Source organism: Lissotriton vulgaris, chromosome 7 (assembly GCF_964263255.1).
Source record: "Lissotriton vulgaris chromosome 7, aLisVul1.2, whole genome shotgun sequence".
Lineage (NCBI taxonomy): Eukaryota > Metazoa > Chordata > Amphibia > Caudata > Salamandridae > Lissotriton > Lissotriton vulgaris.
Window position 1 is genome coordinate 631725325 of NC_141695.1, and position 20062 is coordinate 631745386.

The window sequence follows — 20062 nt, forward strand, 5'->3', positions numbered from 1 at the left end:
TGGTAGACTATATTTTTGCATTGATTTAGCATGTTAGAAGATTTAAATAAATCCTGGTTTACAGGAGAGGTCTCATACATTGTTTTGAAGGAACTATGTATTTTAGGACTCTTAAAAATGCAGCACTCACACTAGCCACAAACCCACACCGAAAAGCCGTTTGCGACTTTACAGAAACCCTACCGTACACAATTGTTCTGGCAGGCTATTCGGAAATGACCAGCACAAAACGATCACTGTGTGCCAGCCGCATGCTTTCCAGGTGCAAAGAACGACTACACTTCCAGTATACAAAACTCGACCCTATCCAGGATGCCAACTCACTTTGTACCTTTCCCAGCGTCGTTTGCATGGCAGCTTCTCTGCAGTCAGTGTTTCAAGGCTGTCTTAAATATCTTCCATGTGTCGCCCTCCCTCTCGCTGGGCTGAAGCTTGCTACCAGCCATATTGGGACCCTATGCTGAATCTGATTAACAAATACGACCCAGTTAACTCAACCAACCCCACCTCCATGATAAGGGCTGCTAACTAATTTCGCACTGAAACACAAAACAATTTTCCTCGCTCTCTGTTTAGTCAACACCCTGTGAAAACCGGTACATGGGCTACATTTACAGAAACAGATGGTAAAAAAGCAGGCTGGCTGTCCTAGCAAATTTCGGACCTCTGGTCGCCTTAAATATATTGATGGCACTTAGTGCCATAGAAACACGACACTCGCACATCCCACAAACCTGCGACACCGACTGCATGTGAGAGCAAGCATTGGCATAGCCAATAGGCCTCGCTTTTGGGACCTTATAAGTGTTTAGACATGCAACAGTTGATGTTGTTGCACCAAGGATATTGTGCTGCCTAACTAAATATTTATACGGTCCCAAAAGCGAGACCTATTGGCTATGCCAATGCTTGTTTAATTTTCCATGCTGTCCATCTGCTCAGCTGCTGGTCTATAATTCATGAAAGACAGCACGGAGAGTCACTTAAATGAAGCACAATTTTCTGTATTTATCCACTTTTAAAAATAAATGCAGACCGAAAACACATTGTTTTCTGTATTTATATATCTGTAAAAAATCCATAAATACGGAAAAAGGGAGCCTTAGTTGTTATAGATATGGATTATATTGAATAGTTGCCAGTGAGAGCCTGTTATGGATCAGTGGGTCACTATGCGTGTATTGTTGTCCATTACTCACTTCCAGTGGTTATGCTTCAATTCATCTTTGCCCTTTTATGTGGTTTTGGTACCATTCTATGCATATGTGGAAGGTTCTGGATGGTTAACGGGTAGATTTTTGCAAGGCTGTATGTATGTCAGCTGAATTTGAAAGGATGTACCTTCGAAGTAGCAAATGCTTAACAAACTAAGTGGGTTGGAGCCAGTTGTGGGTGATTTTGTTGGCACCATCTGTGGTAATTGATCTACTAAAGAGAGAAACTGGAAGGAGGCAGTTGGTCTAGTATGGAGGACTCGCAGCGGAAGCCAGACTTCAATGGTGTCCACCGCATGCCAAGGCATCATCAGAGATTTGTAACCGCCATTAGTTCATCGGTAAATCTTACCTTGGCAGTGACGTGGCATTTATACTTTAAGAGATCAAGTTTAGGCAAAGGAGAGCCCTTTCTTGGCATCCATGTTCCATTAGGAATCTGGCAACATCCCTTTACACACCTGTGTCGCTCTTTAGTGCACTCCATACAAAAGTGGAGAACCAACAATGCTCATGATGACTGTGTTTCATTCTTATTGAGTGCAATACATGGGCTGAGAGATGCTTTCTCAAATTAACCAATAAAGGGTTTGTTCATTATAACTAAGACTCCTAGTTTTCTTTTACAGATAAACACAAACCGAATACAATGTGTTTCCTCTATGTATTTATTTGTAAACGAAGAAATGTACAGAAAATGGGGCTTCTTTTGAGTGACTCTCCATGCTGTTTTCATTCAAGGCCAACAGTGAGCGGATTATTTGCATGGGAAATTTTAAAAAACGGGATGTTTACTTAAATACAGGCATATTTTAACATATACTTGTAGTATAATGCTAATATTTACCTGTTGGTGTAATGTTTTGTTATATTTGACTGCCTAATTTGAAAAACGCGATAGGCATCAAAGGAGTTCGTTTACCAGTTGAATAAATGTGGAAATACCCAATTTTACGACTTTATTTATTCTCCAAATACAAACAAAACATGGCTAAATACCAATAAGATGACAAAAATTAAATGTGGATAAACTGCAGTGTTAAAAAAAAAACATAAAACCAGGAGCCCTAATTTTAACAAATGGCACACAACTGATGTTTTTGACATTTAAACTGAAACATGGTTTGGTAGTACCTATAAAGCTTAGTGGAAGGTTTGTCTTGGCGTAAGATTGAGCTGCTGGTTTTCTTCTTCTTCATATATGGTAACTCCTGGATTCAACTCCAAGCCAATTTAGACCGAATGTAAAAGCTTCAGAGAGACTGTGCTAAAAGAATTAACTGCCATCTTTAGCCCATACCCCCATATTGTTTTGGAGCAGCAGCAGCCCTTCTCCAATTTTTTAGGGCTCTTTTTGACTTCAATACTTGGGGGCATATTAAGGAGTTATTTGGCGTACGACAGCACAGCAAGTCACATTGCTGTGCTGCCCTACATCACAGGGAAAGGGCAGGGATGCACCATTTTAATCCATACAGCACACTCCTCTCCTTTCCTCTTGCACTTTCTTGGCAGTCTACTGCCCGTGCAGGCAACCTTGCACCATAGTGCAAGGGTGCTTGTATTGTACGCAGGATTGGGCACCTTCCTGCACAAAAACAATCCTGAGAGGCTGCAGCACACATTGAAACAGGAGAAATAAATATACTTACTCTCATTACACCTCTCCTGGGGAAGCGCATCTTACTGGCACATTGCCAGGTTTGGTAAATCAGGAAATGCACCAGAAAACCTCAGGAGTTGCATGGGAACACCCACCGCAACAGCCATGGAACACATCCCTTGCAATTCACCCTGGGTTGCTTCACTCCATAGTTTTGAAGCTGTTGAAAGCCACGCAAAGTGGCTTTGCGTGGCTTCAAAAATATGACTTGGAGGTTTGCGTCACACATGTACCACATTCCATGGTGCAAGCATGACGCAAAGCTCTGATAAATATGCCCCTTAATATTTTGTTCACGTGAAATCAAAGCCACTAAAATAGCGGAAATCTCACAGGCTTGAAAAGGTGATCCACAGGCTGGGGGCAGCTCAGCAGTTATCTGCATCCCCCAGCTCCATAAAGTATACATCGTTTAAAGAGTTTGTCATTTGAAAATTGTCAAACTTGCCATTCTAAATCAACTGTAACACGCAGGGCCATCACACGGAGAGTGAAACGGGACATTCTAACCCAGGCCCCAAGCAACCAAGACCCTGCTATCCTTCAACATAATGTGTTACTTGTATGTGTTGCTGTAGATACACATTCTCTGCATTATTCTGCCATCTAGTGTTGGGCTTGTATGCTTGCAAGCTGGTTTTCTTTGCTCGAAGTCTTTTGAGTCCCGGTATATACACAGATTCCTCCATTGAATGCCAATAAGTCAATGGGCACCAAAACCATGTTAGATTGTTCTTCTCTGTCATCTGGTTTGGCAGTGTACCGACTGGGCTCTGAGAATTGACGTTTTCCATGTTCTTTCCAGCCTGCACAATGACATTTTGACATCCAGAGTTGGGAAAAACCTTCATTGCCCGCTTACTTCTCTCAACTATATTATCCAGAAACTTACACCCATTTATTGAGCTCCCGAATGCCCCTTTGCATCGACGAATCCCACACTGGAGAATGGTCATAGGGTAATGCAACTGCCGTCCTTCCAATGTAAAGGGCCCCTGGATGGATCATCACAAAATATTTACCTTCAGCCTGTCCTCTGACCACAACAGTGCCTCGTGTGAAGCTTACTTTGTCTTTGAGTGGAAGGAAAATCCACAGAACGGAAGGAAGAGAACAAATTTACCACTGGTTCGCCACTGACATGCCCAACATCTTGGTGCTGAGGAAGGTGATATTGCTGGTTATTAAGGCATCCCAAAACCCAGCCCAGAGGTTATATCGTCTAGCAGCTGTGAGCCGAAGGAAGAAGATGCTACACCAGTCTCCAAGACCAGCGATCCTTGAATGAAAACCTCTTCCAGAGACCTAAATATTGTTGGGTCTGACACCTACTCTAACCCTCAAAACAGGCCTCAAGCCGAAGCAGAGCACCGTTCTTGAGAGACTCTGGTGTTGAGCTCTGTGTGCAAAACGCCACAGCCTCCTGGGCCTCTGCCATCTTTGGGCTCTGCTGTGTGTAGAACGAATATCTTCGGATTCAAAGAAATGGACATCCATGGGCATCTAGCTCCACTGACAAGCCTCTTATCTATTCAAAGCTAAAAGCCCCTTCAACACCGACATCCAAGCCCTCATCGATGCCAAGATCACCCTTGATGACCGGCCCCAAAGATTCGGAGCAGTCAATTCCCCAAAAGCTGAGGGAGGAGCTTTATGAGAGGCAGAAACTTGCCTTTATCCATCTCATTACTCAGACCCCCCAGGATATAGTGGCAAGGATTGGCAAATTTAGCTGCACAAAAATGAAAATTTAGCGGCACAAAAATGGAAATTTTAGCGGCATTTATCGGCATTTTATTTTTGTTTTTTTTCGACAACAAACACAGATATCTTATTGTTTGAGTTATTTTACAACATGGAGCTATGTACATTTTGTTTATTTACAATTCATCCCATTTGTTTTGGTTAAAAGGCATGTTAATCTTGACCATGTATGTTCAGTTCTTCTAGGCACTTCAAATCTAGACCAGTATTGTGCTGCTGGTTATAATGTAAAAACAATAATACCAAGATCATGCAGCACATTTCAAGATGTGGTAAATACAAGTCAAGTGCTTCAAAATCAATCCACCTAACATCTACAGTTGAAAGCGGTGGAGAAATAATGCTGATAAAACCTGCACAGCTAAAATATGAATTAATCTGTGGGCAACCCTGTGACAAAAAGCACCGGAAAGAAAGAAAAATGGACTTTGGGCCCCAAGGAATGCAATGTGGGCCCGCCGCGTGCCCCGTGTGCGGCGGGCCTCACCGGAAAGAAAAACAAACTGACTTTGGCCCCCACCCCCCGGGACCCGCCCCATGCCCCGTGTGTGGCGGGCCCCACCGGAAAGTAAAACAAACTGACTTTGGCCCCCAGGGGCCCGCCGCGTGCTCAGTGTGCGGCGGGCCCCACCGGAAAATAAAACAAATTGACTTTGGCCCCCAGGGCCCGGCGCATGCCCCGTGTGCAGCGGGCCCCCACAGTAGCACAGTAGCAGCAGGAAGGTACGTACCTGTACTCGTCGTCGTCGTCCCGGTCCTTGCTTCCTCCTGCGCTCCCTCCTGGCTCCTGCTTGTTCCCTCGCCGCCGGCTGCCGAAGAAGGTACCTGTGCTCGTTGTCGTCGTCCCGGTCCTTGGCCTCCTGCTTGCTCTCCCTCGCCGCCGGCTGCTTCCACCTTCACCTCTTCCTGACCTGGGTGTCCCGCCCTGGGTGTCTGTCCCGCAAAATCCTGGATCGGGGAGAGTGAGGAGGCAATAAGAAGACGAGCGCGGCCGAGAGCGGAGCAGTTTCTATTGGCTCTCCGCGTGTGCCCAATGAAAACGGCAGATTTCGTGGCCGGTTTGCCAAAAATCGCGGGATTTACACAAAGCTGCAGATTCCGCGATTTTTTGCAAATTGCCAAATTGCGATATCCTGGGGGGGTCTGATTACTGAGAATATTTTTCCAAACTCACCCCTGCCGAATCCCATGGAGACTTTGCCTCAAAATAGAAGACTGGCATCCGAGGAGGAACTTGCATCAGAGGTCCTTTTAGAGTGCCATGCTCAAAAATCCATGACTGGATTGACCACCTCCACCACCAAGTACACCACCTTCACTGCCTCCACAAGAGTCACCAAAGGTATCTCCACACTCCTTTTATGACCCAGACAGTCCCTGTGGTCCTGCAGACCTAATGAGATGCCCTTCAAGCCAGGGCCCACCCATAACACATAGGAGGACTATTACATCGACCCTCTGGGCAACCCGGACCTTGACTATTAGCCCATTAGGGCTTCTCCCCCTGATGACATATTAGCCTAGCAGGAGGTCATCCAGCAGACAGCCACTTTTTACAAGATGGATAGGCACGTCCTCCATGAGCAAGACTATTTCCTGTAAAGACATTGTGAAAGTCTGAGTGGATGGTGCAGTGTCTGCCCATGATGAAGGGCATGTTCCAGTCCGCCCTGGAGACATTTAGGGGACCTGCGAAACCCAGGGTAGTAACACCCAGGTTGGAGAAGTGTAAGTCCTCCCCGTCTGACCCTGTCTACACCAGGAGCCAAGTCCCACCCAACTCCCTGGTCATGCTTACCGCCTTCAAGTGGACTTCTACTCCAGCTGCAGGCAATGCCATGCCATCTAATAAAGAAAGAAGCGAGGTTAGCCAGCAAGAGGGTGGCCATAGAAGCTGCTTTTAATTGGCTTATAGCCAACTCCCCTCCTCTCCATACTTGCTCTCACCCTCTGTGTGAAAAATAATCTCACATGCATCCTGTGACTCAGAAGACTTCCTTCCAAAAATCTTTCAAACATCTGAGCCCAACACTAAATGGGTGAGCATGTGAATCTGTCTACAGCACTACACACAACGTAAAGATGCTTACAGGGTAGTTAGCATTTACATACATAGATGGGTGTATTTGCGTATGTGTTTGTGTGTGTGTGTGTATGTATGTATATATATATATATATATATATATATATATATATATATATATATATATATATATATATATATATATATATATATATATATATATATATATATATATGGTAGTTGTAGCTAGGATTGGGTTTCCATAGGAAATGAATTTTTTGTGTTGCTAATAACTTTGGTGCTTTTGACAGATCTCCACAAATCTTTCCCAAAAAGTGCTACTTTTTTACTAGTTTGCGCATGGACATTTTTGGGTAATTGTTAAGTAGGGGCTGAGAAAAAAAAGCTCCCAACCCAATTCATTATTTTATAGGAACCTTAGACACAGCTACCACTCAAACTGCTGAACGGATTTACACCAACTTTGGAAGAAAACTAGATTTTGGCCTGGAAAGAGTGCTTTTTGTAGTTTGGTGTGAATCTGTTCATAGTTTTTTAGAAATTCATGCTCAAAAACTTTCTATATCTCGGGACAAGGAGCCTCTGCAGATTCCACAGATTTCCTGCTGAGATCTGATTGGCTGCCACCCCCTAAATCAGGAAGTTGTGGCAGTAATCTTAGGAATTAAGGGGGCAGGGTAGGGATAACCTGACCCCTTAGGCCTGGTGGTATGGTCCCAGAGGGAGTCTGTCTGGGGCCAAAAACATTTTTTGAATTAAATGTTTCCACAAATTCACAGAATCGTCCAAGAAAAAGTAGTGCAGTTCAAGAAAACATGGCCATATCGAAAGTATCCATGTAGCAGGGTCAGTCATCAGGGCAGGACCGAAACACCCACAAGGCTGGACAAATATGTAGTGTATGCCAACGAAAACTATTAAATAAGTAAAGGCAGACCAAGCAAACTATGAAAAGCGGTGGGCGTGTTGTGTGTGTGTTCCAACTTCACAGATGGAATACAGTATGCCTCTCTGAGCAGCGCATGCGAGCTGCCTCTAGGCTCAACCTAAAAATGGTGTGGAAATGCATCTTGTGGTTGTAGCTTGTTTTTCTAGGCAGAGCTAAAACCTATACTCTCAAATTTTAAGGGCACTTGCACGTGGATCAAAAAACCGGTCTGTAAAAAGTGATTGTTTTGTAGGCTCAGAAGTGGAATGTACAACTGTGTGACATCTCGGAGCTGTGGAATGCTTTGCACTCTAGTGACCACCTTTAAGGTAGCTAAAGTGTTTCTACATCTAAATATAAATGTGGCGTAAGCTTGTTTTGATGTTTTCCCAGCTCAAATTGTGATACTCCAGGTGGGTAGTATCTATCTATCCTGATCTTATATCTGATATTGCACTTGATGTTGTGCAACTACGTGGACCAGTATCTGTATACAGAATATATATTGAAAAAGGTGAAAGAGAAGGGCTATATATGCCTTGGTCACAAACAAATCCCATAGAGGATTCGATTGACTCAATTTCAATTTGGTAGCAAGTACTTGTTAAGCACTCTTGCATACATCTACACTTCAAAAGATGCTTCCTTCCTACTAGTCATACTTGCTGATTTTTAAGGCGTATCCTTGTGTTTAACAATGACTGGCAGGCATCGCTGTCCAAAATGTTAAGCTGCTGATACTGTAGCTGTTGCCATCCCCAGGCTAGCTGCAGTTTGTGACAGGCTTGGAGTTGCAGAATTCTTGGTCGTTAAGAAAGGACAGGCTTGGGTGAAGGTGAACCCCAGTCCCTAAGAGTTGGGATCTATACTGTGGATGGGCAAGTGTATCGTGTGTAGTCTATGAATGGGGGGTTTATTTTCTTTTACCAAATGCCCGTCTCTCCTACCTTTCAATGTAGTATGAACCCACCTTGCCTCCCTGCATGAACCTTTCTCTCATTTGCTCATTCCCATTAAAATAGTATCTTGATATTGAGATAGTAAACTTACAAAGACTCTCTTGTCTTTTTACATAGCGATTGTCCTTGAATGTGAACAACAACAAAAATTCTATGTGAGGGGCTTGTTGGATTTTACTCTACTCTTTCCAAGTCTATTGGGTATACTTTTCTTTATTTGTTTGAAATCCCTAGTAGCCTGATTGTATCACTTTACAGTATTTGAACTCATTTGGCTGGAGGGTTTCCTTAATTTACTTTTACCTGTTCTGAACTATCTGGCACGGGAACTGATACATACTTAGTAGTTCCAGTTTGAACGGGAGACCAAGAATTAGCTAGCTCGTGGAGGAAGAATCGGCTATTTCAAGGTCTTCATCCTTTTCTGCAATAAGAGCTGCTTATGTAGAGTGAAAATCGTCCTGAGCCACTAAAATTATTAGTGTTGTAACTGTGACCACATGAGACCAGATTACAATTGTAGCCACCATATGGAAGAACAGTGGGCACCTTAATGCATTCGTCAGGGTTGCAGCAGCAATGTTAATTAGACGTTTATTCCAAGGGAAAGGACTCTGCTTTATTAACACATAACCGCCATAGCTGAAATCCCCATGGGACAAAGGGAATAGTGTTAGTAATAAGTCTCTCCAGTGCTGCATTATTTACCACTCAACTATCGGCTCTAAATATGTTTTGGAACTTCAACAGTTTTTTCCTCCAAACAACTTATGAGTTATGAAAATGCTAATATTTTTCGTCGTGAATGCATACTTTTCGAACAGTTTTTATATACATATGTTAATATAATCAAGCGAAAACTTATTTAGTAGTGTGGGCTGCATAGAGCAGAGCTACTTTTAGGAAGCTCTGAGGTATCAGCAGCTCATGAGCTACGTGTTGGAGACACCTGCCCTACCTATTGTCTTATGTGCATCATGTTGGTCAGATTGGCAGGAAAAGGAGGTTGGTTATGGTTCAGTCTTCTTTTGTTCCATCTGCTGTTCTGTTTAAGTTATTTTTTTTCTCTTGTCCAGGCCCAATGACGAGTTGGTGCTCTTCCTTACGAAGTACAGAGACAAGAACTTTCTTAAGTCCCATGGCAGAGACAACGCCAGGTAAAAGCATCCCAGTGGTACAATATGGCCATCCATCCACCGAGGCATCCATCCCTCTACGTGGGTTCTTCCTTCCCCTTGTGCTTTTCCTTCTCTCCTCATGGATCCCTTCCATGTTCTCGCCCTGGTCTTCTTTCCTCTCCTTGCTTTGGGCCTCTTCTTTCCACTCACATCTTCCTTCACTGGACTTCTTCAATCTCCTCTCCATATACCTCTTCCCTGACGCTTGTCTGGGCATCATCACACCCATCACCCAATGCTCTTTCCTTCCTTTGTGCCTTTCCTTCCCTCTGCCCAGTTTCACACCCCTGTTGCACTTTTGTTCCCTGCCACCACTTTCCTCACTGTTCCCTTTTTATGTGCCTCAGCTGCCCTGTGTTTACAAGCCCCCCATCACCATGTGTCTGCACCTTCCCATATGCTCTCTTGACGCCTCCCCCCACTCCGTCTCCACCCGGTACCCTGTCTTTTCGTCTTTATCCTGTACCCTGTCTCTGCTTCTCTGCCCCGTACCCTGTCTCTGCTTCTCTGCCCCGTACCCTGTCTCTGCGTCTCTGCCCCATACCCTGTCTCTGCGTCTCTGCCCCGAACCCTGTCTCTGCGTCTCTGCCCCGTACCCTGTCTCTGCGTCTCTGCCCCGTACCCTGTCTCTGCGTCTCTGCCCCGTACCCTGTCTCTGCGTCTCCAACCCATACCCTGTCTTTGCATCTCAACCCCGCGCCCCACCTTTGCGCTTCCACCCAGCGCTCCATCTTCATGCTTCAATCCACTTGCCTCTGTTGTGCCTTCAAAATGTAGACTGTCTTTTGTCTCGCCTCGTTTGGTGTAAGCCCTGCCTTTGCCCTTCTCTGTGTTGAACCTCCCCCAGCCCCCCATGTTCTTCACCCCATCCTATGCCTTTTATTCAGTCCTCTCCTTGTTCAGTAGTTGGCTCCCCTCCCCTTGTCTGGTGGTTGGCTACCCTCCCTCCCCGTTGCTCAGTGGTTTCCAGCCCTTATCCTTCACTGTGCTACTCAAATCTCTCCACCCCTGACCCTCTGTGTCCCATTGCTCCCCCTGTCCTCTGTTACTGCTTCCTACCCCTGCCCAGTGCGTTGCTGTTCTCCCTTCTGAAATGTAATGCATTAGTTCCTCTCTTCAGCATGTTTCTCACCCTGTGTTTATAACTTATGTTTTTCTTCAGGTTTATTAAAAAGCAGGGCCTGGACCGTCTCTTCCATGAGTGTGACTCCCATATGTGGCGCCTAGGGGAGCGGCAGATCCCAGAGGGCATAGTTGTGGATGGCGGCTCGGATTGGTTTGCTTTGACGCGGACCTTTGTGGAGTATGTAATCCACACACAGGATGAACTGGTGGCTCAACTACGGCAGTTTTACACCTACACGCTTCTCCCTGCAGAAGTAAGTCTGCTTATGTTATCGGAGTGCTCCTCTGCTTTTCTCGGTAAATGAATAGTTCCCTTTTAGTTCTGTGGTACTCCTTGTTGAGTGCAGCTTTTTGTGCTGTCTTGCTTCCCTGCAGTGAATTTACTTATATACTCCTGCCTTGAGTCCTGCTGTCTGCGCTTCTCTGCTGGATCTCTTCCTCTGTCCTCCCTGTGGATACTTCCCTGCGTACACCAATCTGTAGAGAAATTTAATTTTCTCCTTGTTTTAGTTCTTCATCTCTTACACCTACCCAGTGGTGGCTGCCTGATATTTGGAGTGGTGAGACGGGCAAGCCACTGCTGAAAATATATCACAAAAAAAGAAAATAAGCCACTTAACCTGCTGCACTCCTCGCTCCGGTACCAATCTTCTTCTTTTCTGCAGCATGGGCTCAGCCATCTCACTTAACCAATCCTGGCGCTGCTCTCATACTGTGAGAGCAGCACCAGGATTGGATGGAGTGGGCTGGCTGGACGTTTTTTTGTTCAGGCCCCGTGGGTCTCCGCTTCGTCTCCACCCATCTGTCTTAAGACAGGTGGTGGAAAGCTTCAAAGTGCGTATGTCACTTTGGCCGGCGCAGATATCCGGCCAAAGTGACATGCTCACTTTGGAGCATCCAGCCAGCCACTTCTCCTGCTGAGGACACGTCCTGTATGTTTATGGGCAGGCTAGATACTGAAATGTGCACAACGGTAAAAAATAAAATGGCAATGAAATATTTTCATTGCCATTTTTTTTTCTTGCGTAGCGGGGGAAATGTGGGGTGAAGGGGGAAGGGAACGCTCTCCTTCCCAAGTGAAGAAACCGCTGCTGCACCTACTGTTAAGCATTGAAATTCATGAATGCACTCATAGATATGTGTTCTGTGTAATTTTTGTTTTTATTTTTGTAGGGATGTGTTGTGTAATTAGTTTGTAAATATGTATATGTGATGTATATGTTGTACATTGTATTATATGGAAAGATTGAGTGCAAGTGAAGGTACTCTCGTTGTATATAATCATTTGTTGATTTTTTTTGTGTACTCCACCTAGATGTTTGATATATATATATATATATATATATATATATATATATATATATATATATATATATATATATATATATATATATATATATATATATATATATATATATATATATATATATATGATTGTAATTTGTGTATTCATTCCTTAAAAATTCATTTTTGGATATATCTGGGTTTTTAATTTAACCTGGATTATAAACAAATACTGAATCGATCCCTCAGTGCTCCTTTGTATTTGTATACATCTTTTTGATGTCATGTGCTCATGTACATGAGGGTAATTTGGGCACAACCCCCATTTTTTCCTAGCACCTACTGTTAAAGACACCCTCGGAAAATCGTAACTGCTAATAATGATGTGTCCCAGCTTGTTACTAGCTTTCTCTAGTTTGGCTTTTCATTGTTTTAAAGGTTATTTAGATCATAGGTTACTATGGGAGTATCAAAGTCTCAATCATGGACAGATGTCTTTGATAGATTAGAACAGTGGTTTCCAAACCTTTCTGTAGTGAGAGCTACTTCTGATCATTGAAATTCATTGTGCACTGCTAAAGGCCGAGCAACTGTTAATTGAAAGAGTGGGGGGGGGGGGGTTGAATTTTCTTCCTTGCACTGGGCCCATTGCACACTGGCTGTGTTACTGCTTGGTGCATAGCCCCTTACCGACGCCAGCAGGTATGCGTCTCCACAGCACAGACATGGCAGCATCTCTGTACTCCATGTCACTGAGAATGACAGAAAACACCAGGGGTGCCAGTTCTCCTCAGCACTGGAATGATAATGTGAGATAAGGTGGAAAGTCTGACGATCTGACAAAAGAAAAAGTGCCTTAAGAATAATGAGTGCTGTCGAGAGGGTCCTACTTCCTGGCTGAAGTGCAACAGATGGAACCTAGGCCCAGAAGCAAATGTAACATTTTATTATAGTGGTGACAGAGAAAGTTACGCCACTGGGGCAAGGTAGGTAGCGCAGTACTGTGTGATGACTGGATTATGAAATGCGTATCTGGCTGTCCCTCAGCTGAGCTTGTAGCAGCTGGTTTGGATGAGTGCAGGCAAGAGCTAATTTACAAGGAAATGTTATTACAGGTAAAATGTACATCTAAACGTAAAATACAGTCCCTTATATACTGCAACCTTGTCAGTGAACCTACAAGGCCACGAGCTGCACCCAGGGAGTTGGCGAGCTACTGATGGCTCGCGATTGCTACGTTTAAGACACCTGCATTAGAGCTAGTACTTGGTGAGCCCTTCATTATGTTCCCCAAGTTGGTACTACTGCAGATGTTTTCTGGTGATTTCATCTCAACTCTTGAATGGTCCTGCTTTAGCTGCAGTTAAAAATGATGAAGAAAGTAGACACTTCTAATAAGTGTGTGTTATGGATGATAGGGTTATGGAAATGAACGTAGTATTTCAGGAGAATTAAATATGGGTGAGAGTTGGGTGCAGATAAGTATGTGATTCTGTCCTTGTGAGAGTCGTGTACTTTTTGTGAATGTTGCTTTTTCACGAGTGTATTTCTGTCCCGCCCAGTCCTCAAGAAGGTGAGGTTGCTACTACATATAAGCATCAGACTTAATGCAGTGTTAAGAACGAAACACTGTACAGAGAGTTGTGCCATTATCCTCTTTCGATTTTTACCCCATCTGATTTACTAATTCTGTTTTCACCCAATATTGTCACCATTTTGGAGATTTTTCACGTTTTTGTGGGTCCACCAGCCAAGCAGAATTCTCTTCTGAACTGGAATGCACTTAAAGCGTGCCTACACCCATGTGGAGGGTACTAAAATCCTTCTTCAATCAGGGTGCGGGTGACAGATTGTTGGGGGCACCTGACTTCATATGCAGGTACACGTGTTTTTTTTTTTTTTTTATCTGTATGCATGTACCCGAATGGTAGTTTACTGGCTTTCTTGTGGAAATCTCGTTCCATCCTCCATTACTGAGGATCATTACTGTGCTGTGTGGTTGTGATATGGAAGACTGGTGAATGAATATGCTGTGTGAATGGTTTCCTTTACCAGGGTAAACAGAGTGTACCAAAGCACAGAAGCTCCATCATGAAGACAGCCATGTTTGCCTTTTACCAGCTTTTGAGTTTGGTACACCATTGGGATTTGCGCAGCAGTATACTTTTAACCCAGCGATCTGGCAAGTGACCTCACTTGGATTATGGTTATTGCATATCCATGGAGACAAATTAACTCTAATTTCATTTCAACTTGTTAAGTTGCTTTAACAGTATCGTTTTGTGTCATTCTACTTTAACATCACATCCATCAGTGGCATTGTATTCCTCCCTGACAATCAAAGCATAATACCATTTAATTTATGTTGTTCTCCACAAAGTTGACCGACGATCGAATCCCTTCCATCTGATGGTCAATTTAGAGAAGTTGAGTATGTGTTAGCAAAATATACTAAACTTTACACGCAGTTGTGATCCTGTCCTTCTTGTTATCATGCCTTATCCCTAGTTCATAATACTTGTGATATAATTATTAGGTCATTTTTTACAGTGATCCTTATCTGTCGCTAAAAGCGGCCGCTTCAACAAAGCATAACATTGGAGCTTGGACGTGGCAATAATTTTATGTGCATTGCAGTATTACTTCAACAAAGAATGCCCAAAATTCTCAACAATTAAGTTGGCATATATTTAGGGATTTGCAGCCAGATGTACGAAACCATTTTACGGTTGTAAACGCTACAATTTGTACAATCACATGGTTTGTGATATATATAGATTTAACCAACTAAAACTGTTCCGTAAGCCAATGCAATGTTATCAAAACTTCAGAGGAAGTGGTAATTAATTTGCAAAGGCGAAGATGTCCTTTTTAGGTCTCGCGACCTATCAATGCGCGCAAGCACATTGACCGGAGCGAGAATTCATGTCCTCAAAACGCTCGTGAAACCAAGGGTTTCGTTCGTGCGGTTTTCTTTAAGTTCACGTGACCAAACAAGCACGCGCATCAGCCTCCCTCCCTCCTAATTGCATTTACGGCCGCACAGCACATCAAAGGGCTTCGCCCAGCGTGCGCTCTGCGGCTTCTCCTCCCCTAATTAATCATGGCTGGCCAGCCGTACTTTTTTTCTATGCACTCTAATGCCGTTCCTTCCTTTATCCTCTTAATTCCCCATACCAAGTCTACCCCATTCCCGGTCTCTCTTCTTTTTCAAACTGGGTAATTAATTTTTGTTCAAACTCACCCGGAAACCTCCAGTCTCATGTCACAATTAAAAAATGTTTTTATATCTAACCTTAAATGGCGTCGAAGTTCGGCATTCGTTTGCAACCCTCAAATCAAACAAACACCAAGTTAATTGGATAAACAGCCTTGTGCAATCAGTGGCTGGAGGAGGGGCGACAGGAGATACTTGGAATTGCAGAGTGCACGCTCACGTTTTATTAATCAAGGAATCTTCGGCGAGCAGAATTACCCTGGGGTGCAAACATCTTAGTTTTGCAGCAAACAGAGAAAAATACCATGTAATCAGCTCGTGGCATACCCGCCTCTGCAGAGCTGGGCGTGGGCCTATCTGTCTTAGGCAACCTGTCACGTTTTCAATAATGGATACATGTCGAGCCAGTTCCGTGATACCAGAGTCCCCGTCAGCATTTCAAATATTTAGTTGATATCTAACTTTGTAACCGAAGAACTGCTGATAACATCTCATTGAAAGACCAGAACGCTCGGCAGAGTTGCGTAAAAATTGCATGCCTTCCAAAGTCTTCCATTGTATGTTAAATTAAATTGGCCGCTTTGCTAATCCCCCTGTCCCAGGCCCCTTTGTTTGACTGTTTATCTTCTGCCCACTGTATATGAGTGGTATAGATAGGAAAAGCCTGTATCATTTTACTGCTCGGTCACAAAGAGCAGCTGGGATGTATAGATGGGTGCAGTCGGTGCCGTGCAATACATTGTATTTTTATTTACCCACAATGATTGTTTTTAAATACATACCAATATTCGAAATATTTTTAGTCGTTTTCTCGTATGGGGACGATTTTTGTTTAACAGTTACCTTCAAATGTATTAACACAGGGGTCACTCAGACTTTCTGTTACAAAAAGGCCGACTGGACGCCAGTGTTATTTGCTATTTAAATTGCCGCCATTATTTGACTTCAACCCGTGGCATTGAAGCGCCCCAGGGTAGATATCTTATCTGTTGTCCCCAAAGGAACAGAAAGAACAGCCTCAACCTCACCAACTGATATTTTTAAAGAAGAAATTAGAATGAATGCGTACCACAGCCTGTTGTGTTCCTGTATTTAAAAGTAACTTTGCATGGGACACATTTTCGGGAGGGTAATTGGGCTGCCTTGCATACAATTCTATAAAACTGGTTTTGCATTTTTGATTCAGAATTTTTCATAGGCATTCTTATTCAGAAACAAAACAAGCACTGGCGTTGCCAATAGGTTTCGCATTTGGAAAGTTGGAGCTATTGGTTTTGTAAATGACATTTTATATTTATATATTGTTATTGACAATGCCAATAACGATATATAAATATAAAATGTCATTTACAAAACCAATAGCTCCAACTTTCCTACTGCGAGACCTATTGGCAACGCCAGTGCTTGTTGGACATCTTCCCGTTTTGTATTTGTTAGACGGACTCCGGGGGAAAAGCAGTGGTCCGCTGCCTACTCTCCTCTATCACTTAGAAAACGAGGAATCGTTTTTTTTCTTTAAACTGTGTCTGCTTTTTTAGAGAATACTGGCTTTCAAAAATAAATAAAATAAATCAGCCTCTCATTTGAGAATGCGAACCCATGGATGGTAGTCTGCTTTCCTGTGCTAGCCACCATACCTATGTTTGTAGCCAATTGGAGAGGGTTGCAAATAGAGAGCAGACACATTAATATTCTTATGGTATGTCATGCTGTGATCCTCTGTGACTTGACATTTTACGGTGTTACCTATTAGTGCTTATGTTGCAGCCAAAATGACAGGCTGGTCTTATAACGTTTGTGCGTAATTTGCATCCACTGTTTGCCACCTTTCAATTAAACCGCGACCCATGATTCTTTGCGTGAAGTATTGTACTGCTGGACCTTGTTCTTTACAGAGTGAGTGTAACTGATTTTCCAAACATAATAACACCTTTTTGCAGGAAATCTTTGCTCAACCCAAAATGAACATTTGGAGGGTCAAGAGAAAATGGAGAATACTTGTTCAATCCAATTAGAGTGTAGTAAAACCCAAGACACTAGGGCATTAAGGATACATAAATTACCCTTCATTGATACTGCCTAGCAAGCTTTAGGTTCCTCTCGACCCAGAGAAAAAGCCCCATAATGTGTCGCTGAATTCAGGCCCCTCTTTTTTCCATTTACCACTAGGAGTACTTACCTAAGTAGAGCATTGGTGCGCATCAACCTTTCCAGACCAGATAGGGTAGTCCGATGGCTTAATGCCACCATAACCGTGCATCCAGACTTGGAATTTCCTTTTACAAATCATTGACACCTGGTGTAATACTTAATTTACTCTAATTGAAGAAAACTAAGACCACTACTCCCAGAAAGAACTGATTCTCTAAAACGAAAATCCTTAACTGCAGACATTACATAAATCATTGTCACCAATTACACAATCACCTTAGCACGCCCTCTGAGATAAATAATGGGTACAAAGTGTATGGGGTAGCTGTTTGTGGCTCTGGAAGGGAGCAGAATAAACCATTGCTCACGTCTGTTTCCTGTCTTTTTCCCCTCACCTTGCAGTCATTCTTTCACACAGTCCTAGAAAACAGCCATGCTTGTGATACTCTCATCGATAACAACCTTCGAGTGACCAACTGGAACCGCAAGCTAGGCTGCAAGTGTCAGTACAAGCACATTGTGGACTGGTGTGGCTGCTCACCCAACGATTTCAAGCCCCAGGACTTCCTCCGCCTACAGGTAAAAGACTTCATGTGTTTTCCCTCTGACTGTACCCCATTTTCCAAACCATCCCTCATTTCTCAGGTTCTGTCATTTTTGGAACGGGATTGACCTCATTGGATTCGTTATTGTTTTCCATTGGGGCATTTATTATAATAATAATAATATATTAATTCTATAACATTTATATACCATTCCGCTAGACAGTACAGGTAAGGCAATAACACATGGGAACAATAGTTGCTGCGATTAAATTTTTTAGCAACGCTGATTCTTGTTCTACTCAGCTGTGGAATGGAACAATTGTGCACGGTATGTACTATGTACTTAAGTTTAACCCTTTGGTGCTGGGCAAATTCTCCTGCTGTGCGGCAGAATTAATAAGTGGGCGGGATTCGGCGGCCCCGGCCGTCCTTAGCCCACGCTCACCGTGACGTCGGATGGCCAGTGGCCGTCCTTAGCACCGAAGAGGTTAAGCCCCCAACGCTTTTTTTCAACGCTTAAATGCAAATTATAAAATGTGTATACATTGAATTACAACCTCACATATTTAGAATACTGTGCAGCGGTTATAGCATAGCCTGTGCCATATATGTTAACAACTGTTACTGAAATAGAAAAATACAGAGTAGGGAGTGAGGCGTAAACCACAGTAGAACCTCAGCCTTCCTGGCCCCCAACCCCCCCCCCCCCCCCCCTCCGGGGTTGTTCGCTACTTTTCCTGGCGCTCAAATCCAGTGACCAGGCATATTCTACATTCAAAATCTTGAAACAACACAGACTCATTCATTGTCAGGGTGTAAATTGCTTTTAATCCTCCACCATAGTACAATCACCAATACGTTTCGATCATTTCTGTCTTGTTCACAGTAAATACTCATTGTTTACTGCACCTTTTTTTATCTTTCCAACAATGTGATGATCCTCACCTCAATGACTTCGCAGTGCATTATGGGAGATCAAGGCCACACGTTCCTTTAAAATTCCTTAGTGATTTAAAAACAATATTTCATTTTAAAACCAGGGCTGTGTGTGTATATGTATGTATATGTGTATATATATATATATATATATATATATATATATATATATATATATATATATATAATGTGTGTATATATATATATATATATATATATATATATATATGTGTATATATATATATATCTAATACACAATATAACTCTGAGGTACCAAATATAATTCAGTCACCGACTCAATATAGAATTTCATTCATTTATTTGAAATGACAACATGATATAGATAGATAATGGGCAACGTATTTCGACATAACCCCAATTTGTTTACAGTTGTTCCTAAGTGTATAGCCTGCTCCGCCTTTTCATTTAAAACCTTTTCATATGATGAACACACAGTTTCAAGAGCTTTAGTACTCTTTCAGTGGTGATGTTGTTAATTGTCTAAATAAAAAAGGGTTTGCAGTGATATTTAGCTCCTTTTGGCATTTTACCTTCCCAGTCCTGCTGCTGCAGATTTTGGTAATCCCTTTTATCTGAAGCTGACTCTTTTACTCATCTTTTTTTAGAACTTGCTTGTTCAACACCAAGTTCCTTCCTGCACTCATCAGTAGCTTGTTCCTATGAGCCAGATGCATAGAAGCAATCGAGCACCAGTACGAGGATATCTTCCATTGTAGTATACCACCTGAGCACTGAGATGTTTGAGCAAGTATACTTGGGCTGAGTAGATATTCCTCTATCCACACCGAATGCGCAAAAGGTTTTTTCGATCTTGGAGGAGAAAATACCCTAAAGGAAAAGAAAAGCAGGTGATACTTCCCAGTGTCTTCCATCACAGCTTTGCTATGTTGCCTGTAGTTCCTTCCCAACTTTACATGTTGGTAGTCTTGCACTGGGACATCCTCAAGGTACTAAGTAATCAAGACTTTGACAAAAGTTAGCATTGAGGTTTCCTGGAAGACTCCCAAGATGCCGGTTAAGGTTTACACCAGTG

At 43.0% G+C, this 20062-nt stretch overlaps 1 protein-coding gene across 1 annotated transcript in view; it reads left to right on the forward strand.

Annotated features, from left to right (window-relative positions):
• The window catches only part of XYLT2 (xylosyltransferase 2), a 111465-nt gene that overhangs the window by 68434 nt on the left and 22969 nt on the right, over window positions 1-20062 (forward strand). Inside the window, exons 5-7 of the mRNA XM_086930817.1 lie at window positions 9649-9729; window positions 10913-11129; window positions 17930-18106. Coding sequence (XP_086786943.1) covers window positions 9649-9729; window positions 10913-11129; window positions 17930-18106 — 475 coding nt within the window. The remainder of the gene's footprint in view (window positions 1-9648; window positions 9730-10912; window positions 11130-17929; window positions 18107-20062) is intronic.